We start from the raw sequence: 17,783 nt of genomic DNA, 5'->3' as shown, positions 1-17,783 counted from the left end.
AGGAGAAGCAGCACAATGGAAATGCTGGATATTTATTGATTTCGATCCACATTTATTTATAGAAGACAATTACTATCATTTATTCAGAATGTACTAAGGGTTAACAGCTAAGACTCTATCCTAAAAGGCAAGATCATTACTACTGTGAGTGTTTTCTTGGCATAAATCTTGCCCAGATGGGAAGAGAGAAGGGGAAGTGAGCCTGCCTTGTGTGCCTGCACTCAGAGCAGCTGTGCGTGCATGCTGGCAAATGAGGACATGACCATCATTGGAAAAATGCCTCAGTTAACAGATGGCAGTGCAAAGCACTAGCAGTGGTTTAGATAGACTGCACCACATGTGTTTATTCAACTGATTTGAGGTGTGTGGTAATTTGCACCAAATACAAGGTGTCTTCTGTGTACAGCAGTCCTGGCTTTTTGAATGAATTGGCTCTTCTGTCCTGGGGTTATATAGAATAGAACAGTAGTGCCTGGGCTTTTTATTCATTGTACTTTCGTATATTCGGACATCTTCACTGCTGGCATCTGTTGGCCCTTGAAGAGACTTGCCACTGACTTGTGTGCAAGAGGCCTTGGTCTTTTATTATTTTTGTTCAGTGTAGCCATCAAGGATTTTGTAAGACTTCATTAAGGAGAAGCTTTCTGGATCCAAGTATAGCCAGCAATTGTAAGAGGATCCACGCTGCCCAGAGCTTGCTGTTATTTGACCCACAGGGAAATTCAGTGACATATTGTCATACTTATTTTTCATTTCTACAAAGTGGGAATGGAACTTGCCCTTATGTAGGATTTTAATTAGGATTCCAAGTGGAAAAGGATCTGATTTTCTGTAGAATGAATGCCAGGTTGAAGGACAGACTGGGCAAAGGGCTGGCCAAGGCCTTGCCTCTGTGTTAATGTTAAGCTGCTGCTTTGCAATGCTTGCTAATGTTCTCCCAGTGTAAAAAAAGTCTACAGTCTTGAGTAGAGTCTATAAATCTGTCACTCAAGAATATTTTACAGCATAAGGACTAACATATTGTGAAAGAGATCTTTTACAACTTGCTACCGTTTAAGTAGTTTAGTAACTTTTTTGAAGTGAACCTTGCACAAAACCAAGCTGAATAGAATTAAAACAAGCTTCCTTCATTAAAATTTAAAATGTACTTCAAAAATCCATAGTGTTAAAAAAATTAAGCAATAAATAAAAATTCTTATTTATCATAATTTTCTAAATAGTGAGAAGAGGAAAACTGGTTTATTTATTGATGTCCTCTTGAATTAGTTCAAGTAATTGTAAGTAAGAGCTTTGATTCTTAATCGGCTTTTTCAGTTAGAAAAGGGTGAATGATTATGTATTTACTGTAAGAAGTATTATGTGTCAATCTATTAGATAAGAATGTATGTGTCTATTTTTGAGGGTTCAAAAGTGTTACCAATTTCCACATAAAAAATAAGAGTTGCCTTCTCTCAGTATCATTAGAGGACTCAAACAGCAGATGATGGAAATGGGTGAGATGCTTTCTGTGCATATTTTGGAAGACAAATGTTGTGTTTCTTCTTTAAACATAGTGGATGGGGCAGTGTTAGATTAACATCTAAGTAAAAAGCCTGAGATAAGGCAGAGGAAGTTGTCATTACTGGAAATAATAGGGTGCTGCTGCTTGCCTGTTTGACGTAGTGGTCAGTAATTGTTTTCTGAGAACATTTCTGCCAAATTACCTTCTTCAGACACGGCTGTTTTGAAGCTTTTATCAGGATTTGATATGGATGCTTAAGGCTTTAAGTAGCTTGGCTCCATTGGCTGGTGCTGGATGTGGCCATGAGGCAGTGCCTGTGCAGATGCACCCTGTAAAAGGGTTTAGACACCAGTTTAATATTGATTTTGAGCTTCTGGCAGCTTTTGAATCCAAAGTTAGATCCCAAAGTGGCAGTTGAGCAAACTCTATTTAACCCTGAAGCTCCTAACTTGACTGACTACTCAAATGCTTTTATGCAATTTGCAGAATCAGAGCATTAAGCAAAAATATTGTTTCATGTGATTTCTGTGCCCGCCCCACCCCGTTTGCATAGTTGTATGCTTCCTCTTGTATTGCCTAAGCTTCCTTTTCTTCATGACTTAGTCCTATTTTTGTCTGTGCAGCCGTTTGAAAGATGTTATATTTTTTGGAACTAAATCTAACTTCTTAATTAGGACACTCACGTTTTTTTCTTGCTACAAACGAAACACTCTAAAAGTCAAAGATAATTTTAAAACTTCTGTAGTATGAAGCACTTAAACATGCATTCTGGGTGTCATTTTACCTAGCTGATTAAACCAGAGTGAAAGGACCTGCTTTATCATCTTTCTGATTTATGCTTTCTTCTCCCTCTCCCTTTTTGATGATATTTCAGGAAATTGTCACCAGCTTTCCATCAAGCACTACTGTCTTTCTGTCGGATGTCAGCAGACAGCCGTTTGGGATCAGAGGTATACTTCCAGTTGGCATAAACTAAAAGATCCTTCACTTTGCATGGCAGCAATAGTCAAACAAGTAATAATCGCTTTGATACAAGACATGGAAAGATGAATCTATGTGCATGAGAGTTAAGAAATAAATATATGTTCTTAGATTTTATGCTAAATATGAAACCTAGTGATAGAGGTGTAATTACTGGGAACTTTGAGTCTCTACTCACGCTTTTGAAATTGCTGACACATCAAAAACTTACAGCTTAATGTATGGGAATAAATTAAATACTGTTCTGGTAAGTGATCAGCCTGCTGCAATTTTTATTATTCCCTTCAAATGCTATTTTTCTGTTCCTGTGCTTATTAAAAAAGCAAACAAGCAACTTGGTTTTCTAGGTATCTCGAATTGCAGACAGTGAGAAAAGTGTCATGTTAATGCTGGGACGCTGCCTGCCTCATATAGTTCCTAATGTGCTGCTTGCAAAGCGAGAGGTGAGGAACCCTGAAATTTTACTCTTTTTTTTTCATCACGCTATTTTGTTGTTAATTTTGAAGATGTTGTGTCTAATTTCATGGAAGTCTATTACTTGCAATCATGTTCTTACTTTTGTGCATGCATCTCTGCTCCTAGAAAATGGTTTTACACCTCTGTCAGGTGAGTTCAGCAAACCTGCATGGTATCCTAATATTCCTTCCTCTGCTTAAGGCATCCATTAGCATTCAGCAAGACTGTTACTGTAGGTCCATCTGTTTGTGGTAGCACAGATGTTTTTGTCAGGGAAGACCATATCAATGTGCTTTGTAAAAACAGGGGCTATGAGTTCAAACATTGTTTCATTTATTTTGTCTATCAATTTAAATAAGCAATAATGTTCAGGTTCTTTTGCAGCACTACATACTTCAACAAAAATAATTTTCAACAAACAAATTATTTTAATGTCTTTTCTTGGAAGCTCCATCTATCAGCCAAGTAAAGGTTCATCAAAAATACCCCTTTGTAAGGAAATGAGCAATCTTGCTTATATGTTTTCCTTAACTTTAAAATGAGAATGACTAAAAATTAGGAACATGTAATGTGTATTTTGAATGTAACTGAAGTTGATGGTTTGCATAATCATTCATGCTATATAGCATACAAAAGGAAGGAAAAAAATGTGACTGGTTTTGTTTTGCTTGGTGTAAATATTGCACATTACCAAATATGTTAAAAAACCCATAAACTGAAGGCATATAAAACAAAAATTCAGTGTCTTTATAGTTGACACTGAATTAAAGGGTTTGAAGTAACATATCTTGTTGAGCAAGTTTTAGTCCTTGTTGACAGGACCTACAGTATGGTAGACTTAGTCATGTGTTTTGTGTAAATTCATTTTAAGGCTTTGAAAATTCCTCAAGAAATTCGTACTGATCCTGTAATCTAAAATTTTTTATACCATACAAGTAATTATCAGCAGCTGACATGGTGAACTTGAGATATGTCCTATGGTTTGAAAAGTCATAAAAGGCTTTATTTTTGAGGTGGTGGGGGTGTTAACTGGGTGCTCTGGAAATGCTTCTGTCTTTCACAATAATTCGGTAAATGTTCCTGGATCAGTGCTTAATTTCTGATTTCTTCTTTATTCCTTTCCTTCTTTCTGCTTGGCAGGATGTGGTATTTTGGCTCCTTTTAACAGCTTTTATTTAGCTTAATCTGTGTAATGTATTGAATATTTTTGTAACCTTTTCTTCTGTTTCCTACTTGATTCCTTCCTAGATTGTTTTACAGTGAAAGTTATATTTGATTACATGTATTTTTGCTTTAAATTGTCTGCTTCAGTTTAATTGAAAAAGCCACAGATCACAATTGAGTAATTGGATTACATGGGATGCTTAATGTTTCAGTAATTGAAATCTGTTATAAAAATATCTTCTTTTAGTTCCCTGCCACCTTTTGCTATAACTGTTTTAGTGTTCTTTCTGATGTAGTCATGGAACTTGAAGGAAAAGTTGGGTAGACCATCTGTCAGTATTTATCCTAATCAAATTATGGAAAGCTAACCGAAGAACTAGGCTGTCTTCAACAAGGTATATCTTTGAGTCTTGTCCGTAAAGAACCTTATAATGAGACTTTTGCACAGAGAAGTAGTGTAAAAATATACCTAAAAATCACTAATTTGAGAAAGATGTGCAACAGGTTCAGATCACAATGCAAAGTTCTCACCAGTCTGTTCTGAAACAAGAAGAATGGTAGTATTTAAGATCTTACACTATCAATATATTAGGATGAGAGTTAAGCATAATTTTTGCTGACTCCCTGAAATGTCTTTGTTCTTTAAGCATCTGTCATGTTGAAATTGCTTGCAAAATCTTAAGCTGAAAATTATATGCTATGCATCTTTGTTTTGGAGAACCTGAGTTTGCAGAGGCTGACAGTCTCTCAGTAGTTGTTGTCCTTTAGCAGAGATTCAGAAGCCATTTTTCCTATGCTTTTAAGTATCTTAAGGTCAGTAGCAGCCTGCCTGATCCAATAGTAAGTGTTCTGGCAAATATTATAGTTGACATTTCTGAAATTATTTATTTTTGTGTATTGGTGCAGCTTTAATTGTTCTTCAGTGTCTATAGTTTAGGTTCCAATGGAAGGTAACGAAGAAGGAAAGACACAGTATTGAGTAGGGTGGCTGAGGGAATAATTTCATTTTGTTTCTAAAAAAAAGCAGATCAGCTGTGTAAAATCAGTAATGCATCATACAGGAAAATTGCCTCAAAGCAATTCAGAATCATCAAAATTCATGTAACAACAAGTAAATTTAATTTTAATCTCTAACATCTAGGTTATCTTAACTCCCTGAAAACATCTATGTCAATATTTAGATTTGTGTATGAATGCAGTCACAAATAAAGGAGATGTTGCAATGCAAGTAACAGTTAAGTGGAATAAGCAGTAACAAAATGCTAAAAGCCAATACTTCAAAAAAAAGGCCATTGTTTGGGGTGCAGTCTGTGATAATACTTCTTGAAGATGAGCACCTTGGGTTCATAAAAATTGATCTACATTGTAATCTGCTTTCTCAACTGTCATTTTATCACTTAAAATACATTAACAATAAAAAAATTGTAAAAGTAAAATCAGCCACCTTCTATTTGTTAACAGATGTACCATAGAAAAATTCCGTTGACTAAAATGCCATTAGAGAGAAGCAGTCTTTTAAAATTTTCATAATAACTAATCAGTGCAATACTCATTTTTCACACTTTTTAAGCTGTTAATGTCAAGGAGATTTTGTCAGGAAACAAGAGTAACCTTGTTTGTACATACAACTTCCATACTCTGCAGTATATAATCCTTTAATGGAGTTTGGCCCAGAGTAAACTTTTTGCGTAAGATCTTACCAGTCTTGTTCTTAATCAGCACTTTTATTTAATTATTTACATCTTTAATCTCGCCCATTATTCCAGTGTTAGTCTTTAACTTCTTTTGTGTTATGCAGACTTAGCACGATAGTAGTGGTCTACTGAATATGCACCACTAAATAGTTATACTGAGAAATTGTTATTTATAGAGAGTTCAACACATTAAGAATAGAGTTTTGCTTTTACTTGTTTGTAAAGTTGAAGCAAAGATTATGGTAAATCTTCAGGCTCTGAATTGATGCCATTCTCGACTCCACTAGATCTCCCCTGTAGATTGAAAGTAATCACATTAATGTGTGGTAACTCATGTGAATATCACCAAGGCACTTTAATTCTCTGGCATGTCTCTTAAAACACAGTAGAGTTGAGTATCTTACTATGCATTTTCATCTCAGTCTTATGCTTTAAAAGCCATTAAATACTGGCTTTGCTAAAGAAATGCGAAAGAAGACTGTGTCAGATATTGGCAGTATACTTAATTGTTTGCTTCCAAGGGTTGTGTCTAGCAGATTTCATAATGGCTGGATATGGATAAAGGTACATAAACCTGAGTTGCGGGGCATGAAAATTGTCAGTTGTCAATATCTCCTAGATGACCACTTTAATTTCCCATTATAGGGGAGAATAAAGAAATCTAAATGAACAATTACAATACTATGTTACTCTGTAAAACATAGATTGCAGTGGATTTCTATAGATTGTTTCTAAAAACAGGGGTAGTATTGACCACAGCCTGTTTGCTGGTCCTTTTATGTGGTCCTTTTCTTGCTGGTCCTTTTCAGTGCTGGTTTTGGCTTGCAGGGCTGTTTTGTTCAGGGGATGAGGGTGTATATGAGACATAAGTATATTTGAAGTCCTTTAGTTCCTTTCTGCTCAATATGAGGGCTTAGTGCAGTTTCCTTAGAGTAAAATAGCTCAGTTTCATAGAATATCCTTTTCATCTCTAGTCTGAATGCCGATGTCTTTCAACACTTGGCCTGTAAAGCTTAGATAGTTCATGGATGTGAGGAGTTGAATTTGATGTTTATGAATTGAATTGCCAGCTTTTGTTGTATCACAAAACTTTTCCATGTGTGTTTTCAAGTAAACAGTAGATACAGACAAAGAAGTAGAAAGTTTTTTCGCACTCACACCCTACCATTGATTCATATGTAAAAACATCCCTTTGGCATCTCTGAGAGGATTACTGTGGATCCTGGAATAATAGTCTCACCCCATGAAAGGTAATTAGAGCTGTGATTTTAATATTGGTAAGATTAGTAGTACAAAGTTTTGAGTCATGTGTTAATCCTATGATTTTTTTTTTTTCATTTTAAATTAAAAGAATGAATTTGGAATTTTAAATACATTCTTGCCCAAGACAGTTCATATTGGTATTTTTTTGGTACCTGCAGCTATTTTAGTTACAGACAATAAGATTATTTAATTTTATTTACTTGTTGTCAGAGGCTAAGTTACAGAATAATTTTAGCACAGTATTGGGTCACGATATAAGCATTGACCATTAAAGAAGATTCAAAGGCAGACGTTAACAAAATTGATCATGTCATCCTGGTTTGTATATTGTTGCCTGCAATATTAATACATTAATATTTGGAGGAATAAAAATATAATATTTTACTACTTCAGTAATAAAAAATAATTTTTACTACTGAAGTAACCAGTCTTGATGCTTAACACTAGTTAAATTTATCCTTTAAGATAATTATTTTGCTTATACAAACTCCAGCAAGAAGACAGTAATTAGTGAGAGCAATAAGATGTAGAAGACTTGTTGGAATGTTTAGCAAAACATTGTTATAATGATGGAAAAAAAACTGACAGCAAAGTCCTTGCTACCTTCTGAGATGTTCACTATATGATGCACTTTTAAAAAACCCAAAGTTTACTATTTTGTTGTAATACTTTTAATATGTAGGAGGAACTCTAGGCATATAGTTTAGATGGTACTAATTGCTGTAAAAAAGCCATATTCTTTTGTCTATAATGAAAAGAGAGCTACTCCATATGTCCATGTAAATGTTTCCTTTATTGATAACTCAAATAGTTAATCCCTTTCAAAGGTAATGGAACAAGTTGTTGTAAGTTAGGAAGAAATTGTCCAGAGATACTATGGTGAGAAAAATGTGAGTTTTTCTTTAGAGAGATCTACATGGAGAGTTACAGAGAAGCAGAGCAGAGGGAAGATGGGCTGTTTGAGTTCTCTTGTGCAGTGTGTTAGGTCAGCCTCAGAGCATTATCTGTCAGTCACCTCTATGTAGCTTCTCTCACAGTAAAACCAAAATACCTTCTTTCTCTCCATTCTGCGTCTGGGTAGCTCACAGGTATGGAGCTCACAGGTATGGCTTTTCAATAGGACGGGTGGGACCTGTGACACATAGTATTTTATTGAATCAAGCTACAAGTGCCAACAATGTTACCATGTCAGTCTGCTTGGAATCTAATGGGAAAAGAGTATCAAAGCTCTGGAAGTCACTCTCCTTGCCATGGTCATGAGTCACTAGTCACTCCTGTTGACTAACACCAACACAAACTATCAAAACTCATGTTCTGAACTCAAAGGCAAAAGAGAAAAGAAGGACTTGGGGATGAACAGGATGTTTAGGAAAGTTCCCAAATTAAATAGAAGGAGAGTTGTTGGGTATTTTTGAAATTTAACTTCTTGCTTTATGACTGTCAGCACAAGTGGTATTCCTTCCCAAGGAATGCAGAGTGTTTCAAATAGCACTGGAAAGTCCACTCCTTGATTATTAATAATTATATAGAGTCTCCAATACCATGGTGTGAACTTTTCTCTTGAATCTACACAGCCAAATACTAATCTTACCGTGTTTTATTGGAAAATTGCTACTTCCTATTGCTTCTCTGCTGGTTTCAAGAATGAAAAATCTGAGATTTATAAAACAAATCTACATCCAAGGCATGACCCTTAGCACCAGGAAGACATGAGCTCAAACCTACCAGTAGGTTGGTTTTTTTTTTTTTCCTTAATGCTCCTGAATGTCCTGAGAAGAATCTGCCCCTTATAAGTCTTTGGGAGACTTCACTTGACCTGTTTGATCCCTCTGTAGAGCAGTTTTGTTCTTCTGGTCCCACAGTCCCCTTTGCTTCCAGTTTTACCCTCCTGTCCCTGAGAGCTTTAGGGAGCACAGAAAACACTGTTTGAGACGTCTCACTGTTTCTCCACTCCCATTAATAGAAGGAGCTGTAGAAGCCCTGATGCAGCGATGCAGAGAACACTCTCTTCTCCCATAGTATGCATGAGAGAATGTGACCAATGGACGAGAAAATACAGCTAATTCCGTCAGCTAGAATAACCAGCTTGCTGCAAGGTAAAGAACCAGCCTTGTATCTGCCCATGTCAATGCTCTTAGGTTACTCATTACCTTTCAGACACAAGGCAGTAGTTTCTAGGTGAATATTCTCAGGTGTTTTCCTTTCACACAGACTCAGCTGAAAAAAGACAATGTTAACTTCCTTGAATTCTGTAAGAAGCTTAAAAATACCCCACCTCATGGTACTGCTTTAAAATCTAGCAGTAGTTCTGAATAAGCAGTTGAGCTTTTTGAGTAGGTACTCAGACATGCTAACAAAGTGAAATCAATGTGTTGGTTTCAGCAGATGAAACATCCCATAAATGTCCCTTTTCATGGAGGATATTCTTTGTCAGGTTTTTCATAGGAGTATTTAAGAATATTTGCAAGAGCAGTTGAATAATGTGAATTTAGAGTAGATTTCAGAAAGTTAGATTTCACTAAAGTAACCGATGTATATTTGGCTTTAAGATTTTAAGTGAGATTTATTCTTATAGTAGTAATTTTGTTCTGTATCTACAAATTGCAATCAGATTTAAAAGATTTTAGTTTAATGTATAAGTAGTGCTATTTAGAGTGGTGTTGAGGCAGGTATTATTTTAGAAATATTCTTTCAAGTCTTTTTGAATTAAAGCAGCATTTGCAGGAGAGAAAATTCTATGCAGTCCAAAAAGATAAGTTAAATCCTCTGACTTCTCATAACTTTAAATGGGCAAAAATTTTAAGTAAAAATAATGTGATCTAACATGAAGATTCTAGAGGGAAAGAAGCTCTCAGCTGAACAAAGTTAGTTGTTCATGCAATTTAATTTGTCAAGTTCCTTTAATGCAGATCTTCAGTTCATGCTGTGTTGTGCTACACTTATTTAAAAACAACCACAGTTACTCTTAAAAAAGAATTTAAGAAATGGAAATGTTCAAAGTATTCAAATTTATTTTTCATTTCTCCTTCTCTCCTTTTAGATTTTTTAAGTGATTGGTAGGATATTTCCATTTTGTCTCCTGTGTCATAAATTCTCTAATCTATATAATAATAATTGAGTTGAATATTCCCAGTATATCTTCCAGAGTCACAGAATGTTAAAATGCAGTTCAAGTTGTGTCTTGGTCATCTTTGGAGATGAAAAATAGTGCATGGAGTAGAATTCTTGTAAAATTAAAAAAAACCAAAAAAAGCTTGTCAGGAGCTGGCTAGCTTAGGCACTGCTCTAAAATGGAGTCTTGTTCTATGTTTAATATAAATAGAGCTCCTGCTGTTTAGGAAAATACAGGTTGAGCAGTGAGGATGTTGTCAGTGGTGTTTCCACAGGTCCACAAGAACATCATGATTAGATCTCTTTGAATATCTACAAGAAGAAATTGCACCTCCCTGCAAAATCATTCTAAACAACCACAGGTTTTTCCAGATTTTGTATAATTTCTCCTACTAGTGTTAGGTGTGTTTCCCACTGTCACCTGCTTATTTGTCTCAAATTAGTAATTCACAAAAGGTCTTTCTGCTGAAAATTATTCCTAAGTACACAGCAGGCATGCAAGGTAATCTCCAGATTACTTGCCCATGTTTTTTTCCAGACACTGAGGTTTTTTCTTCTTTTTTTCCTGACCTCCCAGTGTGATGTTTCTGTCTCTAAGATATTAAATCACTTAAAAACTGTCTGGCTTCCAAATTCAGTTGGAGTAAAAGCTCACATCAACAAGGTCAAGGGAAGGGACTTCCAGACAATGTTTTAGAAACATTTGGTTCTTCTGGGAATGAATACCATGGGCTTTGTAGGCATATTTAGGAAGGAGGAGGCCTTCACTATGAAGATCCTTCTATTTTCTCTCCATGTTTTACACAGTATTTTCTTTGTAATTTGTTCTTTTAAGGGGTTTTAATTACTGCAAAAAGAAAATTCAGCTTCAAAGATTACTTTTGTATGGGGAAAAAAAATCATGGAACCTTTACAAAAATCAGATAATTGTCAGTCAACAGAAAATCTGTCTGCAGTCACCTTTACCAATGTATGTTTCTCAATGTTTATTTTTTCCAACTTGTGCACAAAACTGTGTGGATGTTTAATTGGAAATTTTAATCTTTAACTTCGTGGCATTTTTTCATAGGAGCTTTATTCCATAGTTGTCTGTGGAGCTTCAGTTCAGTAGGCAGTGAAAACAGTTGAAACCATGATTGTCCTCTAATTCTGGTTACAGATGACCTGCATATGTTAATTGTAATCTTTGCAGAGCTTTTCATTTTATGTGCTGATTCTCCCCTGATTTTTCCTAGCAGGAAAATAATTCTAACTTTTGTAGACCTTCACTTTCCTCAAGTCACTTAAGACATCAGGACTCGAAAGTATCTTTTCTAACTCTTATATGATTTTAGATTTATCTTCTTAGTTTCTTATGCAGTAAATGAATGTATGTCCAAAGCAATTTTACTTTGTTTGGTTTTCCCCTACCCACAACTTTTTAGGAATTGATCCCACTCATACTGTGTACAGCCTGCCTCCATCCTGAACCCAAAGAGAGAGATCAGCTTCTGCACATACTGTTCAATTTGATCAAACGACCAGACGATGAGCAAAGGTGTGTTTGCGCTTGTGTGATATGGGACAAGCAGGAACTTTTTTCTCTGTGCAAGCAGCAGAACTTGTAAAAATTGGATATTATTGGGTGGTATTAAACAAGTTTTGTTTAGCTGGTGTTTTGCTTATATAGTGTTGACAAATTTATGCCAAGTTCAGGAGTTTCCATTTCCATGGTCTGTACTTCCAGTTACTGAATTGTAAGAATTTGCTTGTAAGCTACAGTGTAATTTCAGTTCCTTTTTCTGTTCAAAGATGAATTTAAACTGTTTTGCTAAAATGATCTTTAACATCATAATTCTTAGCACCGGTTGATGTAGAAATCAAAACAGCTTTTCTTTTAAAATCTGTGTTAGTGATCTACATGTTTGTTGAGATGATCACTACATTTCTTTAGGGAAAATAGTGCTCTTTCTACGTGTGGCTCATTAATATGGTGAGAGTAAAAAAATCAGAAGAGTGTAGCAGTGATCTAGGTCTGACAAGTGTTAAGGATGTTGTTTCATTTTGGTTAAGCTTCTGAAACAAATTACACCTTTTGTTCTATAAATTTAATTCTTCCCCAGTGCTCAGGAAAACTGACTTTGTACTGATCTTGATGAAAATATCCTTAAGGTTGAAAGACAGTGCCTAAGCTGGTATGTTTTCTTCTCTTAACTGTGGAATGACTTTCCATGTTCGATCTGTAGCTCTTCCATTATTTTCATTAGAGATGTTTTTGAAAGCATCTGTATCTATTGTTGCTCTAGGCTGTCTTCAGACAAAATAGGCTTTATCAAATAGGTGGAAAACATTTCTTTTGGAGACTCTCCAAAACTGAAGTGTTCAGGCATATTTTGAAATCATTCTCATGGTAAAATTTAGAGATTAGGTATAATTGAAAGCCATGGCTTTGGAGACAAAAAAAAGAAGCTTAAACAAAAGCAACTTGTAGCATAGTGGCACCATGTAGATTGAAATTACAAAAAGATGCAGTCTTGGTTCTACTTCAGAGTCATTAGAAATCTGCTTCTGAAGTGTTTTAAATGTCCCAGTGGATTGAGAAGCTAAAATAATTTGTGGTTGAAGGGGAAGGAAATTGCATGTCACTTGGAGTCTCTTGTGATTAATTTGTTACAGGATTGGTGGCCTATCAAATAGACTTCTCATATCCCCCCCCATAGGTGCATTAGGTGTGTATATTCCAGTAGTTAAGAAAGAAGAAAAATCTTTTTTCCTTGAATTTGTTCCATTTTTGTTGCAAATTAGAGATTTATATATAAAAATAACTTGTTTCCATGTGAAATCTGGGAAAAATAGTCTGCCATAAACTCTAGGACAAAGCATGCATATACATAATATACATTTGCACACATAGAAATAACAATTGCTTTTGAAGGTGCCATAATCAGATGGAAAACCAGTTAAGATTACATGAAATAAAAGAGATTCTGAATAGTAATTAAATAGAACATACTTTTTCAGAATTTAAGGGCAGTTATATTTATAGATTTCTATGGAAGTGTATTATGCATGCTTTGTTTTTATCTAAATATATTTAAATAATGTTTTAGAAGTCTTATGCAATATGAAGTGAGCAAAGACATTCAGGTTTAGTCACCGGAACGATGATGTTGATTATCTCATTACTTGTTTGCCTTCTGCTGTACTGTACAGGCCTACTACATTTACCTTGCTGTAGCAGCTGATTAGCTGACATTTTTAATTTGCTAAATGCGAGAGACTGAAATGTGACATTGCATTTCTAAGAATTAACCCATTAAAAGAAATATTTTGTTTTACGATGTCCAGTATCTGAAGTATGGTAACAATTATGCAGAAAGACTGGGTTATACCACTTGCCCATGCGAGATGCATTTTGGTGTTTGGCATATTTCTGTAGTCCTGTACACTAACATTGTATTTGACAAGGCCACTTGTATCCTCATGGCTTTGCTCATGAATGTTCCGTTCAACTTTTAAAAATGCCTATCAACTTCTCTTCTGCAAAGGAGCAAAAGTGTGTTCACATAACCTCCTTTTTGTACAGTTATGTTAGTTTTGGAGGCTAGGACTCATGATGAAGTGAGATTAATGTTTGACTCTAATAGGACAAGATTAAAACATTGCTTCAATCGCCTCTTATTCAGATCCTTACAGCTTTCATTTCCCTGAAATGCTGACTGTTATATGCTGATAAAATGGTCACAATAAAATATTTAAAATCTTATTCTAAAATATTTTTGAAATATCTTCAAATTCTCATCTTGGTAGGCAAGACAAAAAGAAATCTGACTTAATATTGAGATTTCATGGAACTTTTAAAAAAAAGTTTTGATTTAAGAAAAAACATTTTGTTTTATCCCATGTATAAAACAGAAAATTTCAAGTGATTACTGTGTTCTGCTAATTTCTAATGTCTTGAAAATCTAAATTCTCTTGCCCAGTTCTGTGATTGGGTACAGTGTATAGGAACAAAGACAGTAATTCAAATGCCTATTTTGTTTGCAGTAGAACTTCGAATTACCACAGGCTTTTGTCTCCATATTGCTCTCAGCTGTTGATTTCTTGAGTCTTATCTAATAATTTTTTTGTCTCCTTACTTTTTACCTTAATCAAAGGCCTAGTTCTGTGAATGTGGCAGAGAGGTAAAAAACCCAAACACACACAACACAGAAGAGATTGCTCTGATTGTTGGCATAAAGAATGCTGGGATTAAAAAACCCCAACTTTTTGATAGGATCTTTCTCCTAAAAAGTTCTTAAAGTGAATGAGTCTTTTTTTGGTGGAGTATGTTCTCTAAGGGGTTAAAAGATAACCAGCAGAATCTCTGCCTTTCAACCTTAAGGCGATGCTATTGGTACAGAAAATATTTAGCAGTCTAGACATGACACTAAAATGGTAACAAATTAATTCTGGCTTACATTTCACAGAGGAATAATAAGAAACTCTGAGTAGTGTCCTAGTCTTACTGAGGAAGTGATAAAATTGAGTCTCATGTCCACACATTATCATTTGAAACTGGGTATTTAATAATTCATGTAGGCTCTAAAATAAATAGAATTGGTGAATTGCATTCAAAGTTGGTACTATTCCAATCCTATCAACAGGAAAAATAGAAGTAGAAACATCTTAGCAAGATAGACACTCATTAAATAAAGTAGCACAAATGACAATTTACTACAATCTTACTGAAATTTTATATATGCCTCTGTGCCTATAAAATTGATGGGACAATGGCAATTTCTTGCAAACTTTAATGAAAGGTTAAAAAGTATAAGAATATGAACACAAATAACAGGTGATAATAGATCCTACTGGTTGATTACTTGCTTTCATTTTTTAGTGGTCTTTAGAAGATTACTCACAAGAGTGAAGTTCAGTATTGTGTGAGAGATGACAGTAATTTGCATGTCAGAAGGTTGCAAAACTATGTCATAAAAGAAATAAGCTGCTTGCTCTGAATAAAGTTCATTAAATCTCACAAATGCTTCTAAATAAAACCAGTTTCTTCAGTGAAATAATGATAGTATGATAGTACTAGGTAATTTGGCTCCTTTTACTGCGTAATAATATTCAGTACTAAGAATTAAATGAGAAATTTAGTCAGAGACTCCCTATCTCAGACTTTAGAAAATCAGAACTACCCAAATCAGAGATTCTCAGACTAGTTTATGGAGTTGAGGATCTGCAAGATTTTGGAAAAGGCATTCTGAATATAAAACAAGGTAAAACATAGAATAGTTTGGGTTGGAAGGGATATTTGAAGGTCATGTAAGCACATCCCCACCCTGCAATGAGCAGCGATATTAGTGGCTTTCAATTTAATATTTAGTCTTTAAGTCAGTGTGGATGGTGTGGAATCTTGACTGCAGACAACTACCTATTGCCTGTCAGCATGTGTTTTTCTTAACTTTGGAATATATGTTATATATTATAAAACTTTATAAACAGGTTAAAGCTTTACATTTATCTTTTCAGACAGATGATACTGACTGGGTGTGTGGCATTTGCCCGACATGTTGGACCAACACGTGTAGAAGCTGAACTTTTACCACAGTGTTGGGAGCAGGTAACTGATTAGTGTTTGCTTTATGCTCCAAAATCAGTTAAAAGTTCATGAAGTTGAGTTTTACTTGTTCAAGGGGGAGGTTTTGGGTTTGGTTTTCAGAAAGATATTTGGATGTTCTTTGTTCTCATTGTGTATATTTTTATTTAATATTAAAAAGACCTCAGAAGCAGAAAGCTTATTAAAGACTATCTGGAGAGTTTTTAGTTACCTGCTTGTACCTGAATAAGCTTGTTATATTGAAGTGTAGATAAGGACATGTTCATCATCAGTGTTGTGTGACATATTGCTAGGTAGGTACTTTTATAATTTTTGCTCTGCCTTCCAGCCTGTTGGAAATCCATTTTCCTTCAAAGATTTTATTTACTGATTTGTTTTTAATGTTGTATTAAGTCCCTGGAGCAGTGGCCACACCAGCTAGTTTAAATTCTTAAACAGAAAATCAAAGACCAAAGTACTCATAAGCAAGTCTCTCATAGATGAGCATCTGTGAGATGAGCCTGAAGTTTACACCTCTTGTAGAATCACAGTGATCTTGTTCACAGATACTCAAAATTAATAGAAATAACTGAACAATCAGATGGAAATGTTTTTACTGTTTCATCTGAGGCATGGAAGCAGAACAACATGAGTTCAGGTGAAAATCTGTTGTATTTTCCTATCACAGTGAAGGAAAGGGGGTTCGTCATTGCCTGAGAAGACAATGAATAACTAAGCCATGACGGAGTGGGAATGCCTGCTTTGATGGCAGAGTCTTTCTGGTCTGGTAGTTTCCTACTGTTCCTTGCATAACACAGCAATCTGTGTTTCCCAATAAAGTCTAAGCTTTAATAGCCTTAATGCTTTCTGACAGTAGAAGTACAAATAATATGCAACGTTTGTTGTGCTTTTATATGCAGTGCTTGTTGTGAATGACTGATGTATCTGTTGATTAAGTGAAAGTCTCGTGGCAGTAGTAGTTTAAAAGGAGCTGTACAAAGACTTCTGTATTTTTGCCTAATTTTGTAAGCAATGTTTTGTTTTCTTAGTCCTTATGAAATTTAAACTGTGATTGAAAAAAAACTATCTCACCTCAGGAAGAGCACATTCTTCTCATCCACTTCTTGCTAATTGCTGATGCAAAAGAGAAATGAGTCCAACTGTACAAGTAGAGCATCTCAGACTGCCAAGTCATATGGCATAGTGCACTTACCTAATGCAGTTTGCCAGGCTTTGTTTGGCAGTACTGGAACCAGGTCATTATTTTCTCCAGCTGAAATACCAGCTGAATCTCAGTGTCACAAGTCTTGAGTTTGTAGAAGGAACTTTAGTATAAACATCATTTTCTACTTTTTGCAGTAGATGTGTAAATCATGAAAAGGGTTCATGCTCTTGATCTCCAACAAAAATCTGTTTACAGATGCAAAGGTCTGGGCCCTCAGGAAGTTCATCCTTTTCATTGATATATTGTGGAGCTCAGTTATCAGGCTAGTCTTTTTAAACTCTCTGCCTGCTCTTTTGCAGGTAAAATTTGGTAACTGACTCAGTTTAGTTGAAGACTCTGTGAGTGCTAAAAGGGTTACTCAAAACTGGTGACCAGTTATTGGCTTCCAAAATTACTAAAGACAAAAGGGAAATAAATAATAATAAACATTTTAGTTGCATTTAGTTTCCAAGGGCTACTCATCTTCTCTGAGCACAAACCTGACAGAAATTTCAGTCTTTTTTCCTCCATTATGTGTTTGCAATATCAGGGGTGATATTTGTATTGCCATGCCAGACTACCTAAAACCTGTTGGGGGATAGAATATAAGAAAATAAAGATAGTGTAGAAAGTAATCTTACCCCTAAGGAGTTTCAGCTGGTCCAATTATCAAAGATTAGGAACAGGCCTGACTTTACCAGGCCACAGCTGTAACCAATGAGAAGAAGAGTGCTGTAAAAGAGTGGGGTGGCTGCTTGAGAAGGGAGCTGGAGTCAGTTGGCCCCTTTGTGAAGAAGGAAGGGTCAGTGCTCTGAGGAGTTGCCCACAAGAAACACCAAGAAGGTA

The 17,783-nt window shown here is 35.3% G+C and overlaps 1 protein-coding gene across 2 annotated transcripts in view; it reads left to right on the top strand.

The window, feature by feature from the left end:
• RELCH (RAB11 binding and LisH domain, coiled-coil and HEAT repeat containing) overlaps window positions 1-17,783 on the top strand; it is a 76,659-nt gene that overhangs the window by 30,572 nt on the left and 28,304 nt on the right. Inside the window, exons 9-12 of one of the 2 annotated variants that reach the window (XM_058825040.1) lie at window positions 2,376-2,451; window positions 2,830-2,925; window positions 11,595-11,707; window positions 15,667-15,757. In XM_058825040.1, coding sequence (XP_058681023.1) covers window positions 2,376-2,451; window positions 2,830-2,925; window positions 11,595-11,707; window positions 15,667-15,757 — 376 coding nt within the window. Of the gene's footprint in view, window positions 1-2,375; window positions 2,452-2,829; window positions 2,926-8,649; window positions 8,791-9,022; window positions 9,156-11,594; window positions 11,708-15,666; window positions 15,758-17,783 lie in introns of those variants that run through there. The other variant, XM_058825048.1, reaches the window with a different exon arrangement.

Source organism: Ammospiza caudacuta, chromosome 1 (assembly GCF_027887145.1).
Source record: "Ammospiza caudacuta isolate bAmmCau1 chromosome 1, bAmmCau1.pri, whole genome shotgun sequence".
Lineage (NCBI taxonomy): Eukaryota > Metazoa > Chordata > Aves > Passeriformes > Passerellidae > Ammospiza > Ammospiza caudacuta.
Note: the sequence above shows the minus strand (reverse complement) of the source record. Positions and strands in the feature narration are given on the sequence as shown.